The sequence below is a fragment of the Haliotis cracherodii genome, unplaced genomic scaffold (assembly GCF_022045235.1).
Source record: "Haliotis cracherodii isolate W230 unplaced genomic scaffold, xgHalCrac1.p SCAF_3, whole genome shotgun sequence".
Lineage (NCBI taxonomy): Eukaryota > Metazoa > Mollusca > Gastropoda > Lepetellida > Haliotidae > Haliotis > Haliotis cracherodii.
Genome location: NW_027266286.1, coordinates 70,486,956 through 70,503,099, shown reverse-complemented (window position 1 = coordinate 70,503,099; position 16,144 = coordinate 70,486,956). Strand labels below are relative to the sequence as shown.

Genomic DNA, 16,144 nt, shown 5'->3' with positions numbered 1-16,144 from the left:
CTATTTCGTAGCATTACAATGATATAAGCTAAAGACTTCCAAACCAATTCTGACTACTGCTTGCTTGGTATCTTTACATAGAAATTGGCTTTTCATGCCTCTTTCGGGATATGACATGTGTATTTGTAACATTTTATGAGAATCAGGTATTTTTTTCGTGCCCCCTGTCCTCAAAAGGATTGCCTTTTACATTACGACCTCGGTTAAATTGTTTCTAATTGCGCTCAGATCGGTGTCAATATTTTAAGTAAAAAATGGCCCGGAGAGGATACCTTAGGTTGTCACTGAGCATAGATTGAGTCTTCAAAAGGCACAATGTATAGTAGAATAAAAAGTGATTGCCTAAATTTTAAATATTATTTAAACGTACTGCAGGAGAACGTTTTGGTGAGTCTTACTTAAGTTTGGAGCTTGTAACCATAACCTACCTATTGAAACTGGGAGAGAAAATACATTTAACCGAAAGGAAATGTCCTCTTTGTAAATTATCTGACATTGGTGATGAATTCGATTATTTATTTATTTGTCCATCTTTAGAAAACGAAAGGAAACCTTTTTACACAGATTCTACAACATCAAACCCAATATGCATAAATGAATGTACTTTTCAATAATTCACGATTAGGAACATTGAGAAAACTGTCCCAAATTCTGTAAAATCATCATGTCATTGTTTAAACCTATCAAGTAACTCTCCCTCTTATTCAATTGCACATATAGTGCTACCCTAGTAAATCTGTATAACATGTATGCATGCTCGGCAAAGTTTTCTAAAAATCTGTTCTATATTTATATGTATATGTATTATGTTGTTGAAATATTTGGTACCTCTGATGCCGCTGATAGTGGCCTGAGTGTAAATAAAGGTTCAGTTCAGTTCAGACCGGTGGCGATTAAGTGATGGAAATCATTATGGATTGGTCAATCAAGTAAAGGTGATGATCAGGATTAGTCGAATAAAAGTGGGAAAAGGGGAACAATGTGTCCCCAGCACCCCATTGCTCGTCGTAAGAGGTGACATAATTGGGAACCCATGGTGATTTCGCTTTAGAATTGATCCCCGGCAACCTATGCTGGTCGTAGGAGGCGACTGAATGGGTCGGGTGGTCAGACTCAGCGTATTGGTTGATTGCGTATTGTCGCACCCGGACGGCGCAGATCGTTGCGCATATCAATCACTGGTTTGATTGTCACAGACTCGGATATTTACAGGCCACCACCTCACAGCTGGCTTATTACTTGAATAGTGAGGCATTATTACAAACAAAGCATGTTGTAACAATCATATTTGTATCCAGTCAGTTATGAACATGGGATTAAAACAAGTGATCATTATCTACACCAATTGTATGTCGGAACATGCATCTGTTCAAACAACAGTTGTGTTTTTCCTCATGTATGATTTATCTGTTAAACAACTATTTGTACAGTTAATCTTATTTGTTCCTCGATTTTGAAAAGGAAGGTGAAACACGCATTTTAAGATTTTGAGATTGAAGCCTAATCACGGAAGTTAATACTGAGGAAGCTTTCGATTTCAGTCATGTTTGCGGAGTACACTGCGACACAGTTTGAAGGACACATAACACTCATGCCATGTAGAACACACTGGTACAGTTTGGGTATAAACCATTTGGCAAGTGCTGAAGTGGATAATGTGAGTCTATATCTGATTTTTCCCTCAACACCGTTATTACCTTTGTGATTACTTTTACTGGCTTCAGATTGGTCTTTTCCATACATCTATTCAGCGGTTGCATACATGCATATAAGTACAGTTCATTATAGCCTAGATATGTATTTGGGTGAGATACATGAAAATGAATGATGACAGTTGATTATAGTCTTGATAGGTTCATGGTTACATGCATACATATGAGTGGCCACAGTTTATTAAGTCTAGGTATCTTCATGGATGAGACACATGTTTATGAGTGACAACAGTTTATTACAGTCTAGGTATGTTCATGGGTGAGATAGATGCATATGAGTGACCACAGTTTATTATAGTCTAGGTATGTTCATGGATGAGAAACATGTATATGAGTGATCACAGTTTATAACAGTCTACATATGTTCTTGGGTGAGATAGATGCATATGAATGACCACAGTTTATTACAGTCTAGGTATGTTCATGGATGAGAAACATGTATATGAGTGACAACAGTTTATTATAGTCTAGGTATGTTCATGGATGAGACACATGTTTATGAGTGACAACAGTTTATTACAGTCTAGATATGTTCATGGGTGAGATAGATGTATATGGGTGATCACAGTTTATACCAGTCTCGATATGTTCATGGGTGAGATACATGTATATGGGTGACAACAGTTTATTACAGTCTAGATATGTTCATGGGTGAGATAGATGCATATGAGTGACCACAGTTTATTATAGTCTAGGTATGTTCATGGATGAGAAACATGTATATGAGTGATCACAGCTTATAACAGTCTAGATATGTTCTTGGGTGAGATAGATGCATATGAGTGACAACAGTTTATTATAGTCTAGGTATGTTCATGGATGAGAAGCATGTTTATGAGTGACAACAGTTTATTACAGTCTCGATATGTTCATGGGTGAGATAGATGTATATGAGTGATCACAGTTTATACCAGTCTCGATATGTTCATGGGTGAGATAGATGCATATGAGTGACAACAGTTTATTATAGTTCAGGTATGTTCATGGATGAGACACATGTATATGAGTGATCACAGTTTATAACAGTCTCGATATGTTCATGGGTGAGATAGATGCATATAAGTGACCACAGTTTATTACAGTCTAGATATGTTCATGGGTGAGATACATGTATATGAGTGATCACAGTTTATAACAGTCTCGATATGTTCATGGGTGAGATACATGTATTTTAGTGACAACAGTTTATTACAGTCTAGATATGTTCATTGGTGAGATAGATGTATATGAGTGATCACAGTTTATAACAGTCTCGATATGTTCATGGGTGAGATAGATGCATATGAGTGACCACTGTTTATTATTCATGGATGAGATACATGAATATGAATGACAACAGTTTATTATAGTTCAGGTATGTTCATGGATGAGACACATGTTTATGAGTGACAACAGTTTATTACAGTCTAGATATGTTCATGGGTGAGATAGATGCATATTTGTGACCACAGTTTATTATAGTCTAGGTATGTTCATGGATGAGAAACATGTTTATGAGTGACCACTGTTTATTGTAGTCTAGATATGTTCATGGGTGAGATACATTTATATGAGTGACCACAGTTTATTATAGTCTAGATATGTTCATGGGTGAGAAACATGTTTATGAGTGACAACAGTTTACTAGAGTCTAGATATGTTCATGGGTGAGATAGATGCATATTTGTGACCACAGTTTATTATAGTCTAGGTATGTTCATGGATAAAAACATGTTTATGAGTGACCACTGTTTATTGTAGTCTACATATGTTCTTGGGTGAGATACATTTATATGAGTGACCACAGTTTATTACAGTCTAGATATGTTCATGGGTGAGATAGATGCATATGAGTGACAACAGTTTATTATAGCCTAAGTATGTTCATGGATGAGAAACATGTTTATGAGTGACAACAGTTTATTACAGTCTAGATATGTTCATGGGTGAGATAGATGCATATTTGTGACCACAGTTTATTATAGTCTAGGTATGTTCATGGATGAGAAACATGTTTATGAGTGACCACTGTTTATTGTAGTCTACATATGTTCTTGGGTGAGATACATTTATATGAGTGACCACAGTTTATTACAGTCTAGATATGTTCATGGGTGAGATAGATGCATATGAGTGACCACAGTTTATTATAGTTCAGGTATGTTCATGGATGAGAAACATGTTTATGAGTGACAACAGTTTATTACAGTCTAGATATGTTCATGGGTGAGATAGATGCATATGAGTAACCACAGTTATTATAGTCTAGGTATGTTCATGGATGGGAAACATGTATATGAGTGACAACAGTTTATTTTAGTCTAGGTATGTTCATGGATGAGACACATGTTTATGAGTGACAACAGTTTATTACAGTCTAGATATGTTCATGGGTGGGATACATGTGTATGAGTGATCACAGTTTATACCAGTCTCGATATGTTCATGGGTGAGATACATGTATATGAGTGACAACAGTTTATTACATTCTAGATATTTTCATGGGTGAGATAGATGCATATGAGTGACCGCTGTTTATTATAGTCTAGGTATGTTCATGGATGAGAAACATGTTTATGAGTGACAACAGTTTATTACAGTCTAGATATGTTCATGGGTGAGATAGATGCATATTTGTGACCACAGTTTATTATAGTCTAGGTATGTTCATGGATGAGAAACATGTTTATGAGTGACCACTGTTTATTGTAGTCTACATATGTTCTTGGGTGAGATACATTTATATGAGTGACCACAGTTTATTACAGTCTAGATATGTTCATGGGTGAGATAGATGCATATGAGTGACCACAGTTTATTATAGTTCAGGTATGTTCATGGATGAGAAACATGTTTATGAGTGACAACAGTTTATTAAAGTCTAGATATGTTCATGGGTGAGATAGATGCATATGAGTAACCACAGTTATTATAGTCTAGGTATGTTCATGGATGGGAAACATGTATATGAGTGACAACAGTTTATTTTAGTCTAGGTATGTTCATGGATGAGACACATGTTTATGAGTGACAACAGTTTATTACAGTCTAGATATGTTCATGGGTGGGATACATGTATATGAGTGATCACAGTTTATACCAGTCTCGATATGTTCATGGGTGAGATACATGTATATGAGTGACAACAGTTTATTACAGTCTAGATATGGTCATGGGTGAGATACATGTATATGAGTGATCACAGTTTATTACATTCTAGATATTTTCATGGGTGAGATAGATGCATATGAGTGACCGCTGTTTATTATAGTCTAGGTATGTTCATGGATGAGAAACATGTTTATGAGTGACAACAGTTTATTGTAGTCTAGATATGTTCTTGGGTGAGATACATGTTTATGAGTGACAACAGTTTATTACAGTCTAGATATGTTCATGGGTGAGATAGATGCATATGAGTGACCACAGTTTATTATAGTCTAGGTATGTTCATGGATGAGAAGCATGTTTATGAGTGACAACAGTTTATTACAGTCTAGATATGTTCATGGGTGAGATAGATGCATATGAGTGACCACAGTTTATTATAGTCTAGATATGTTCATGGGTGAGATACATGTATATGAGTGACAACAGTTTATTACAGTCTAGATATGTTCATGGGTGAGATAGATGAATATGAGTGACCGCTGTTTATTATAGTCTAGGTATGTTCATGGATGAAATACATGAATATGAGTGACAACAGTTTATTATAGTTCAGGTATGTTCATGGATGAGACACATGTTTATGAGTGACAACAGTTTATTACAGTCTAGATATGTTCATGGGTGAGATAGATGCATATGAGTGACCACGGTTTATTATAGTCTAGGTATGTTCATGGATGAGACACATGTTTATGAGTGACAACAGTTTATTACAGTCTAGATATGTTCATGGGTGAGATACATGTATATGAGTGATCACAGTTTATACCAGTCTCGATATGTTCATGGGTGAGATAGATGCATATGAGTGACCACAGTTTATTATAGTCTAGATATGGTCATGGGTGAGATACATGTATATGAGTGACAACAGTTTATTACAGTCTAGATATGTTCATGGGTGAGATAGATGCATATGAGTGACCACGGTTTATTATAGTCTAGGTATGTTCATGGATGAAATACATGAATATGAGTGACAACAGTTTATTATAGTTCAGGTATGTTCATGGATGAGACACATGTTTATGAGTGACAACAGTTTATCACAGTCTAGATATGTTCATGGGTGAGATAGATGCATATGAGTGACCACGGTTTATTATAGTCTAGGTATGTTCATGGATGAGAAACATGTTTATGAGTGACAACAGTTTATTGTAGTCTAGATATGTTCTTGGGTGAGATACATGTTTATGAGTGACAACAGTTTATTACAGTCTAGATATGTTCATGGGTGAGATAGATGTATATGAGTGACCACAGTTTATTATAGTCTAGATATGGTCATGGGTGAGATACATGTTTATGAGTGACCACATTTTATTATAGTCTAAGTATGTTCATGGATGAGAAACATGTATATGAGTGATCACAGTTTATAACAGTCTCGATATGTTCTTGGGTGAGATAGATGCATATGAGTGACAACAGTTTATTATAGTCAAGGTATGTACATGGCTGAGATACATATATATGAGTGGCCACAGTTAATTATAGTCTAGGTATTGCCGTGGGGGAGATACGTGTATATTGCCTTGAACAAACCTTGATCGACTTGTAGTCATTAAGACAATGTTCAGTTCTGCGGTTATGGTTCTAAAGAAGATCTTAAATTATTTTGCAAAATTTGATTTTTTGAAAATATTTAAAAGAAAAACGTTTTTCATGAGAAGGAATCTGCATGTAACATTTCAGTCAAGCAATATCAGAGAAGATATGTGTAAGCATGGTCAACTGTCTTTCCACTGCAAAGGTCAAAGTCTGGTTTCTGGGGGTCACAGGGTCACGTACCTTATTTCCCCCAGAAATAGACCCCGCGTTAAGGGAGATGTAAATCCCCAGCCCTTGCCTCAATGGCCTAAGCAATGTCTGTTTGGGCTTTGACAAGCGAAGGGGTAATTGACGTACTTGTCAATTTGTCCAAAACGCTGCCTCGAGGTCCGTGGTCAGTTAGGGTCGCCTGAACCTGGTCCGTTACTTTCTTGTCACAAGGTGTAGGACCATTTCGAATGCAAGTTTGGTTTCCATGGCAACCATATGCTAAAGCCTATTTTTGCGCTTACTTTTATTTTTATTGCCCATGTCCGCATTTTTGATTTTGTGAAACTGTTATGCTGCAAATGTCGACTCAAGGTCAAAATTCGCCTGAAACGAAAGTATATGCTAGTCCAGACTAGTAACCACATTGTACACAAAAGTTTGATATATTTCAATCCCTGGATTGTCTCATCGAGACCCGATTATTTACATACGGCCTTCAGACAGCTGGAATATCTCTCATTGCGATGTTAAACAAGAACAAACAGAAAATGCTGAAACGACCTATTGATGTGTCGCATCAACACCAAATTAACACCTTATCGAAGTCCAGTGAGCAAAGTTTAGTCAGTTCTGTTTGTTAGTGACCCGTGTAGATTCCGGGGTAGAATAGGTCTTCTTTTGTTAGTTGCTGAACGCCGCCCGGGAACGATGTCACAACCAACACTGGTTAAATTTTACATACAATATGTGACAATACTAAAACCATGTTACTGTTCTTTGTCGTCGCTTTACAGTAAAAGGATAATCGAACCAAGTATACAAACCAGTGATTGAATTATGAGCAGAGACCCACGACATAAGGGTTCGTTGGCACATGATCTGCTTGGTCACAGGTGTGACCACTTGATTCCCAATATAACTGTATCTGACAGAAATGTACTGAAAACATTCAAGCGGTCAGTCTTTAAGACATGGAGAGCGAAGAGTATTTTCGTAAAAACTACAACTAAGTGTGAATATTTTTAGTGTTTTGTTTATAAATGAAAACAAAGTAAAATTATGTTTTAAAGTCTCTTTGCTAAGAAATCGCATGTATAGAAATTTAGAAACATTGATGTATGTTTCGCATCAGATATGTACATGCCAATAAAATAACAACATTAAAAGAAAACCAAAAATGATATAAACTCAAACTATAGTATATTTTAATTATCTTCTTCTGACAAACTACAAGACCAGGGGATCAGAAACTGTATCAAGTCGTGTTGGACGATAATATGAAATGGGTCATATGTTTAAAATATGAAAACCCAACATAATTTTATTGAAATCATTTAGAATTCTCAGAAATTCATATATATATATATATATCCAGATAGCTGATATTTTGGTAGGATGTGCTGTTGCAGTGGAATTTGATTCAGATTTCTGATGAAAGCATTTATTCATAAAATTGAAACCAAATATGTCGGGCTCCAATGACATCCATTCTCACTGCTTTATCAAGGTTGCGATAGGTGCCCATTCGCATGTTCCACATCCTTTTAGCTCGCTTAGATAGCTTTAAGGAGTAACTACGTCTGGTCTTATCAAAGAATGTCAACAGATACCTTCTACCAGTGCACTTAGAACCAGAAAATTAATAAATTATCACTTCCGGATTGACACAGAACATTTAATTGGAATTGAAAACCACAAAGCCCCATAGTTCTAGTTCGGTTTGTAACAAACTTGTTAGTTCTTCATGTTTTTGCATTATTTCACTTGTGGTTTCAGAAAACACGTCCTTATTATAAACTTGAATGACCCATGGTTGGATCTCGTTGTGCAACAAAGCTTAAGTGTTTGAATTGTCTAACTTCCGGTTTAAGAATTCTTTTTCACTGCTTTCAAACCTAAAATTTGTAGCCACCTGGTTCTACGTGTGTTTATTAAATTAGTTATTGGCACATCTATTTTGGATTATGTCCTTTGTTGTTTCAGGAAACAGATGCTGACTATATTAGAACTTCAAAGGAGAAAGTATTTTACATGTAGCTGTGGCTTACTTTGTAACTTTGATATTTGTACTTACGGTTTGGATTATACTACTTCCGGTATTGAAATAAAGGCTGCCTGCCTAACACTCTTCAACTGAAAGACTTGTAACTTTAGCTCACTTTATTGCAAAGCCTATATTTCTGGATATATATATATATATATATATATGTATATATATATGTACAAAGTTAATTGAAATTCCCGTTTTATTGATTTAATTGTCACTCTCGCTTTAACAGAAAAGAACCCATGCATTTACATTAATGGGATAAAATAAAAAAATGACAATGTTTTAAGTGACCAGGCATTAGATGATGCTTTATTATTGGTTGACAAATAGCGCGAAAGTTTCTATCACCAACTGCCAAGTTCATGCGATCTGTCGATTCGTTATTTTTAGTAGTCTCCTTTTCCTCACATTTCTTTTTAAAATCTCGTTTGGCCTCTTAATAACTTCCAGGTTTGTTTTCGTTTTTTTTATGTTCGAAGAATATGTAATCGATGAATATTTGTGTGCGCACCAATGATCTGAAATATAGTAGACAGTTAGTCGGCAGCCTCGTTTACATTTACGAGAAAATCAAGAAAGCTGTTAATGATTGCTTTTGCTGGGGGAGAAGAGATATTGTCTATATTGAACTAATATCCATCCTCGGACCACACATTTCTGAGAACTTTCAGTGTAATAAATGTTTCCTGGTCACTCGGTGACGGCGGCTGACTAATAGAATGTAACAATTGACAGGAAACGGGCACGTTGTCAGACTGCGTTCTACTGTGTATATATAAATCTTTGATAGCATTACAATTGTTTCTAGATACAAGAAAATAGTCTATCAAACTAGTCCCATATGGGCCTACGTACGTAAAACAGCCTTCCAAGACACCCGGTTTCTTTCCATTCACAAAATGAATTCCCCACTGTTTACATATATTTAATAATGACAAACCAAACTTATTTATTTTCTCATCTTGTGATTTCCTTCCTTCACAGAACATATCTGTTTCATACATCTCTCCTAGATCCAGCAATTCAACATCACTTTCATTCTCTAAAATGAAATCATCCTGGGATGCAGTTCGTGAATTAATGACCCATATAGAACCATGTCAATGTCTGTGCCATACAAGCTATCGCAGTCTCCAGTTGATCAATTCCGTCGTCTCCCGCCAGATCGCGGTATAGCGGGGACCCTTCCGGAAGCACATACATTCCACCCAGACTGACAGGTTTCACATCAGACTCAAGCCTCACAAACACACAGTTATCCTAGTTAATGTGGATTCTTGTCATGTACAGGACATAGGTCTTACGCACATACAGAGCGATTCCTCCTGAACAACGACCAAAGAACTTTCCTGTTTTGCTGGAAAAGCATAACATGTATAATCTCTAAATAAATATTTTATATGGTTAATATCTTGTAGCATTGTTTCAGCAAGAAAGAAAATGTTAAATTGCGAGCAGCCCGTTAATGTTCAAGGAACAGATTAATAATAAGCTTGAATCAGAATCTAACTTCCCTTTAAGGTCATTTTGTTCACTGCCGAGTCCAAGCTGTCATACTGCCCGTCACGTGGTGATGTTGGCCGGGTGTCCCGCTCCGCCGTGTGACCCCCCTCACCTGTGGGAGGATACCCCGGAACACTACGCCTGTTTCCATCCTTAAAACAGCTAAAACATAAGCTTTGTCGGAAACAACAAGTTTATCGTATGATAAATACGCTTTCATTTCTTCTGATCTTGCATCTACGAGAAACGAGATGAGTCCTTCCCTGATATTCCTACCTCATTTGTGAGTACTTGTGTCCTTTGGACAGGAGCCGTGTTATCTGATGAACTTTCAAATCTCATCCTGCTTAATGTTGTTTCTTGACGGAGATGGCGATGACTATCGATAAAGTTTTTTTTAAACAATATGTTGTCACGAATAACGTTGGTTTTACTTGAGAGTAAAATAAACGTTATCGTTTGTGTGCAAAAGATATTCCTTTTCTTAAGTGTTGTCATCTCATCATCGAACACCTCCGTGGTCTAGTGGTAGAGCGGAGAGCGGGAGGTCTGGGGTTCGATCCCCGGACGCGTCATACCAAAAGACGTTAAAAGATGGTACTTGTTGTTACCCTGTCTGGCGCTCGGCATTGGGGGGCTAAAACAAGGACTTGTCGGCTCGGAGTCCGTATACTGTGTCTGAGTGGCGTATTCTTGTTTAACTGCGGCATGGTATCTCAGTTTGCTAGCACTATAAATCGGCATCAGTCCGGACTAGTAGCCACACACACATGTGCATGCACGTCGCTATATAAGTGCAATAATCTTGGACGCGACGTTAAACCCCATTCCACCTCACCTCCCCACATCTCATCATCGAACCCGTCAGTTTTACGGACGTCAAAATCGTCGCCAAAACCATCCGTGTGTGTGTGTGTGTGTGTGTGTGTGTGTGTGTGTGTGTGTGTGTGTGTGTGTGTGATCCCTTCAATGCCGAGCGCCAGGCAGGGTCACAACGAATACCATCTTTTAATATTTTTTGGTATGACTTTTTTGAATGAATATCAAGTAATACGCTGTGTTTCTTTAGGGCATCTGCTGCACTCAACCTTAGCTATTGTTGACGATGTTACTAAAAACAAAATATCCTTTTTCCAGAAGAGAAATGTTTGTTGCAATGACAATGGTTAAAGATAATTTCACTGATATCATAAGACCTCTCACATCAAAACGTAGAATTACTATGAATGTACCCAGAGAGCAACAGTCTGACTTAACCGTGCACATGCGAGCACCCAAGGATATGATATTGCCAATATAAAACGGATGAAAGCGACAAACATGTTTGCTAAGGGACAATGTCAGTTATTGGAGTAGATACACTGTATATTTGTCTGCAAATTATAATTTAGGATTGGGATTTTATGTTATGATTTTTCAAATTATAAAAAATATATTTTCTAAAAAGCAGAGTGCATCAATCCCTGTATAACTATCAAAGGATGGAAGTCTTAGATGCTTTCATTATAACCGTTGATGATATGTCATTGAATCTTCTTTTCTTCTTTTCCAGTCATTATGGCAGCGGTTATCGGAATTCTCATAATGGTTGCAGTAAGGATCTCAAAGGTCAACACTCACGTCTGTACTTTCCATGACCAATATGGCGGGCTGTTTGTTGACTGTAGAGGGAGACAACTCCTGCATGTTCCTGACGACCTTCCACGGAACACTACCTCTCTTGACATCAGTGAGAACCAGATTACAGTTGTTAGAAATATGACATTTCAAAACTTTAGCTGTCTTAAGTACATAAACCTGAACAATAACTCACTTATCACTATGGAGCGTGATGCCTTCTTTGGCGTATACATTTTGACCACTCTACTTCTTGCAAGTAACACACTCTCACACAACAACTCCTTACCCGAAGGACTTTTCCGAGACCTTGGAAATTTGCATACACTCAATCTTGAGAATAACAAGATGAAAGCATATCCAGATTTGGTGTTAGCTCCCCTCACCAAGCTCCACAGCCTGTACATTGACCCCATTCCAGATGCTGTCTTTGGGTCTGGATTCTCCAAACTGACAAATCTCAAAGTTCTCAAGATGGATGGTGGTCATTGTTCATTAGAAAAATTAACAAATGAAACGTTTCAAAGTTTAAATGAAACTAAACTTGAGGTACTCCTTCTAAATCACTGTCACTATTTAACATTTTGTGAGACTGGTGTTCTTGAGCCTTTGTCCTTCCTCAAACATCTGGAACTAACCAACAATGAAATTGGCATCCAAAATGTTTTACATCTTCTTTATCCTCTCGTTGGAAGGAACATGACAAGAATATGGTTGAACAACACATATAAAGCCCGAGCTCACTTTAAGGAAGATGTGGATGATCGTATCCTTACAGAATACAGCACACGCTTTTTGACTCAGATATGTGTTTCAGAGTTGTCCTTGAAAGGTAACCGGATATGTTTAATTGAAACAGGTTCTTTATACAAATCCCCTATTCGTGAATGTTTGGAAGTGGTCGATTTTTCAACAAACCGTCTGATTGGAGATGCATTTTTTGTGTTATTTTTTGCAACGTTCTCAAGACTGAGACACCTAGACTTAAGTCATCAACATCATACATATGATAGAGTTGAGAGCATATGGGAAGAAGCAGAAGGGAGAAAAAAGGGGAACCTCACGCTGATGCTTCCCCCCAAACTGCAATATTACGATGCAACAAATACATTCATGTTGTCAATAACATATGATGAAATCACATTTACAAACACCGAACATCTTGACACATTGCTTTTTGGATACAACCAACAACATGCTCTTGTTCGTATAAAAGGGTTAAAAAATGTAAGTCACGTTGACTTATCTGGAAACAAACTTGGCAATGTTACCAAAGAATTTTTTAAGTCATTTTCAAACGCCAGAACATTATCTTTGAAACAGTGTGGCTTACAATTTGCCAATGATGTGATGAGAGGTCGGAATATATTTGGTGCTCTTAAATTAGTGGAATATTTAGATCTTTCGTTGAATGGCCTACAATTATTCCCATTCATCCTAAATCAAAATAGAATAATTCATCTTAATCTTTCACAAAACAAATTTGATACCATTCCCATTGTGACAACTACTTTTCCACGTCTCACGCTTCTGAACATGTCATATAATATGATAGGACATTTGGATAAGTATACACAATCTGACTTGGATTCCTCAGCTGAAAGAATCCGTCTGAAAGTCATAGTTACAGGCAACACATTTACTTGTGGCTGTGAAAATCTGGACTTCATCCTGTGGTTGATAGACTCACCAGTAATTTATGAGTCTGATAGGAATTTCCCTTGTATTCAGGACAATGGACAAATGACAAGAACTGTTGAGGTTGTCAGGAATTACATCAGTATCCATCGTCACTGTACTGGTATCTGGATGTTCACTCTCACAGTCCCATGTTTGACTGCCTTCCTGACGTCTATTGTAACTATATACGTTATCTCCAAGAACCCCACTAGATTCAAAAACATACTCATGGGAACACTTGGGTTTGGCGTCCAGTATCTAACTCGAAAAGATTTTTCCTTCACACTCTACATCGGATATTGTGAAGCTGACATCCCTTTTGTTTATCGGAAAATTCGGCCTGCATTGGAGCTTTGTAATCACCCTGTGCGTCTCTTCTTAAAAGATCGTGAAGTACTTCCGGGTCATGACATTGCTGACGGAATTATAGAAGGTATTAACAAAAGTTGGAAGACCGTTCTGGTTGTATCACATGATTTCCTTGACGACCCCTCTGCCTGGTCACATTTCACCATCAATGCAGCAATATACTCCATGAATGCCCTCATTCCTAACCGGATATTGATCTTACTGGTGGGTGACATCCAAACACAGGACCTTCCTCAGTGTCTGTTAAACATGGTTGAAGAGAACTTCATTATACATGTGGACGAATACCCCCAAGAGACAGCGTTGTGGAAACACCTTAAACTGACTGCAAATTTGGAACAATAATCGCTGTATAATAGATGTGATAACCAATAACTAGATTTATAAAATGAGGCAGTGATACAATGCAAATGTGTTACTCTATATTGATCTCTGCATGTATTTTCTATAGTATGTAACGTACCTGAAACGTCTCTTCCATCCGTCTGCTGTTGAGGGGGGCTTTCGTGAACCACTGCTTGGGTATAATTCTGAATATGAAGGTGACAAAACCTTTTCCATGTTCATAAGAAATCTCAAAAAGCATAGCCTTTGCAACGATTCCGACCATTGCTTGAGCATGTGTTTATGAATCACTATCACAGGTTTTCGCGAAAAGTTGAGCATATCCTGCCCAACCGGTGGTAACCGTCACAAACACATGCAAGTCAAGTGTTCACCTGAAAAAACCATGGGAACATAAGTCAAAATAGGGAAATGCATCAGACATGATTTTTTTTACTGATGTGTCAAATTTGGAAATGTCCTCAACATATCTACTATAAACCCTTTGAAAGCTATACTAAGGTAACATTAATTAAACAAGCTCTGAGAAAGAATTGTACGATACTGCTCGATTGTACCACACAAGTTGTGAAGCTGAAGGAGTAAAGAGAATGTTGACTATTGGAAAGTTGAAGTCATCCCTCATTTCATACAGTCTTGTTAAATAGTTTCTCAGTCTGAATCTTTATGCACAGATCTAAATATGAAAGCGATGAGGCGGTCTCATTGTTTTTCTACTTTTTCTAGTTCAGGTGGGTAAATTAGTGGAAGTGAATGCAAATAATATGTATGCTGAACAAAGAACCAATGCAGTGTTTCACAAAATCCCTTGGAACTAATCCTAAAGTAAAACATATCAATGTCATATTACTTTGACCTGTAATTAATGAATCTTCACAAGTCCCTGCAAAATATGCATGTTGTTCGAGGCGATTAAATGGATCATGTTGTCACATCCGGTTGACTGAGTGTATATGTTATAGAAATATAGAAATAAAAGAACTTTTGCGCTTCAAGAATTAAAATGTTTTTCGCCAAGCCCACAACAGATACTTTTTATCATGCATATCCACTGAACCATTTTGTGGGTGTGTAAAACCTAAGATCAAACTATCATTATTATGCAAGCATTTAAGAGATTTATGGAAGAGAATAGTTTTGTGTCAATGGATCTGAGATCACCCCAGTAACTCAGAGGCTCAGCAGGCGATCACGATATGTAAATATTAAACGCCACAGAATAAGAAATCGCAATTATCAGCCGGAACAAATCCCATTGGACGTAAAAGGTGATTGGGTTGTGAGTGTGTGTGTGTGTGTGTGTGTGTGTGTGTGTGTGTGTGTGTGTGTGTGTGTGTGTGTAACGATTACCATCTTTTAACATTTTGGGGTATGACTTTTTTTTATGAATATTCAAGTAATTCGCTGTGTGATCTGGTTATTAAGGAAGATGATTTGATGTCATTGCTAACTTAATGTGATTAGATTGTGTGATCACTTCTGACATGATCATCATAATGCAACTCAAATTTCAATGACTATGTGAGCAAATGTTGCTTTGCGTATGGATAAGTATTTTGTGAATTTATGACCCAAAGTCAGCTAGTTAACTCACTGAAACAAGCTGATTAGTCAACTCATTGGTTGACTGGTATGACGTTTGCGGTGTTCACTCATCACACTGAAGGATGGGGTTCGATTCCCCACAGCGTCCATTTCTGGTGTCCCATGCTGAGATATGGCTGGCATACGACTAAACATGAGCGTAAACAATATTCACTGACTCACACTGACCAGATTGTGGCCATCCCAATAAGGGCAGCAGCTAGATTGGAAAAGAAAATGGAAAAAGATTGCACGCCTGTTTCTAAGCTTAGGGCAATATTGAACGACCGTTTCATCCACTTTCCGTCGAATAGAATGATAATACCATCATTGTGTATCACAAGCTCACGAAACAACTTAAAACTCTACA

At 37.3% G+C, this 16,144-nt stretch overlaps 1 protein-coding gene across 1 annotated transcript; it reads left to right on the top strand.

The window, feature by feature from the left end:
• The first annotated feature begins 1,569 nt into the window (after window positions 1-1,569).
• Window positions 1,570-14,485, top strand: LOC139474628 (toll-like receptor 4). Its single transcript, XM_071257710.1, has 2 exons — window positions 1,570-1,657; window positions 11,732-14,485. The coding sequence occupies exon 2, from the start codon at window positions 11,737-11,739 to the stop codon at window positions 14,188-14,190; it is 2,454 nt and encodes an 817-aa protein (XP_071113811.1). The 5' UTR covers window positions 1,570-1,657; window positions 11,732-11,736; the 3' UTR covers window positions 14,191-14,485.
• The last annotated feature ends 1,659 nt before the right edge of the window (window positions 14,486-16,144 follow it).

Coding starts and splice junctions, on each gene's coding strand:
- LOC139474628 (XM_071257710.1), top strand. CDS start 11,737: ATGGCAGCGGTTATCGGAATTCTCATAATGGTTGCAGTAAGGATCTCA.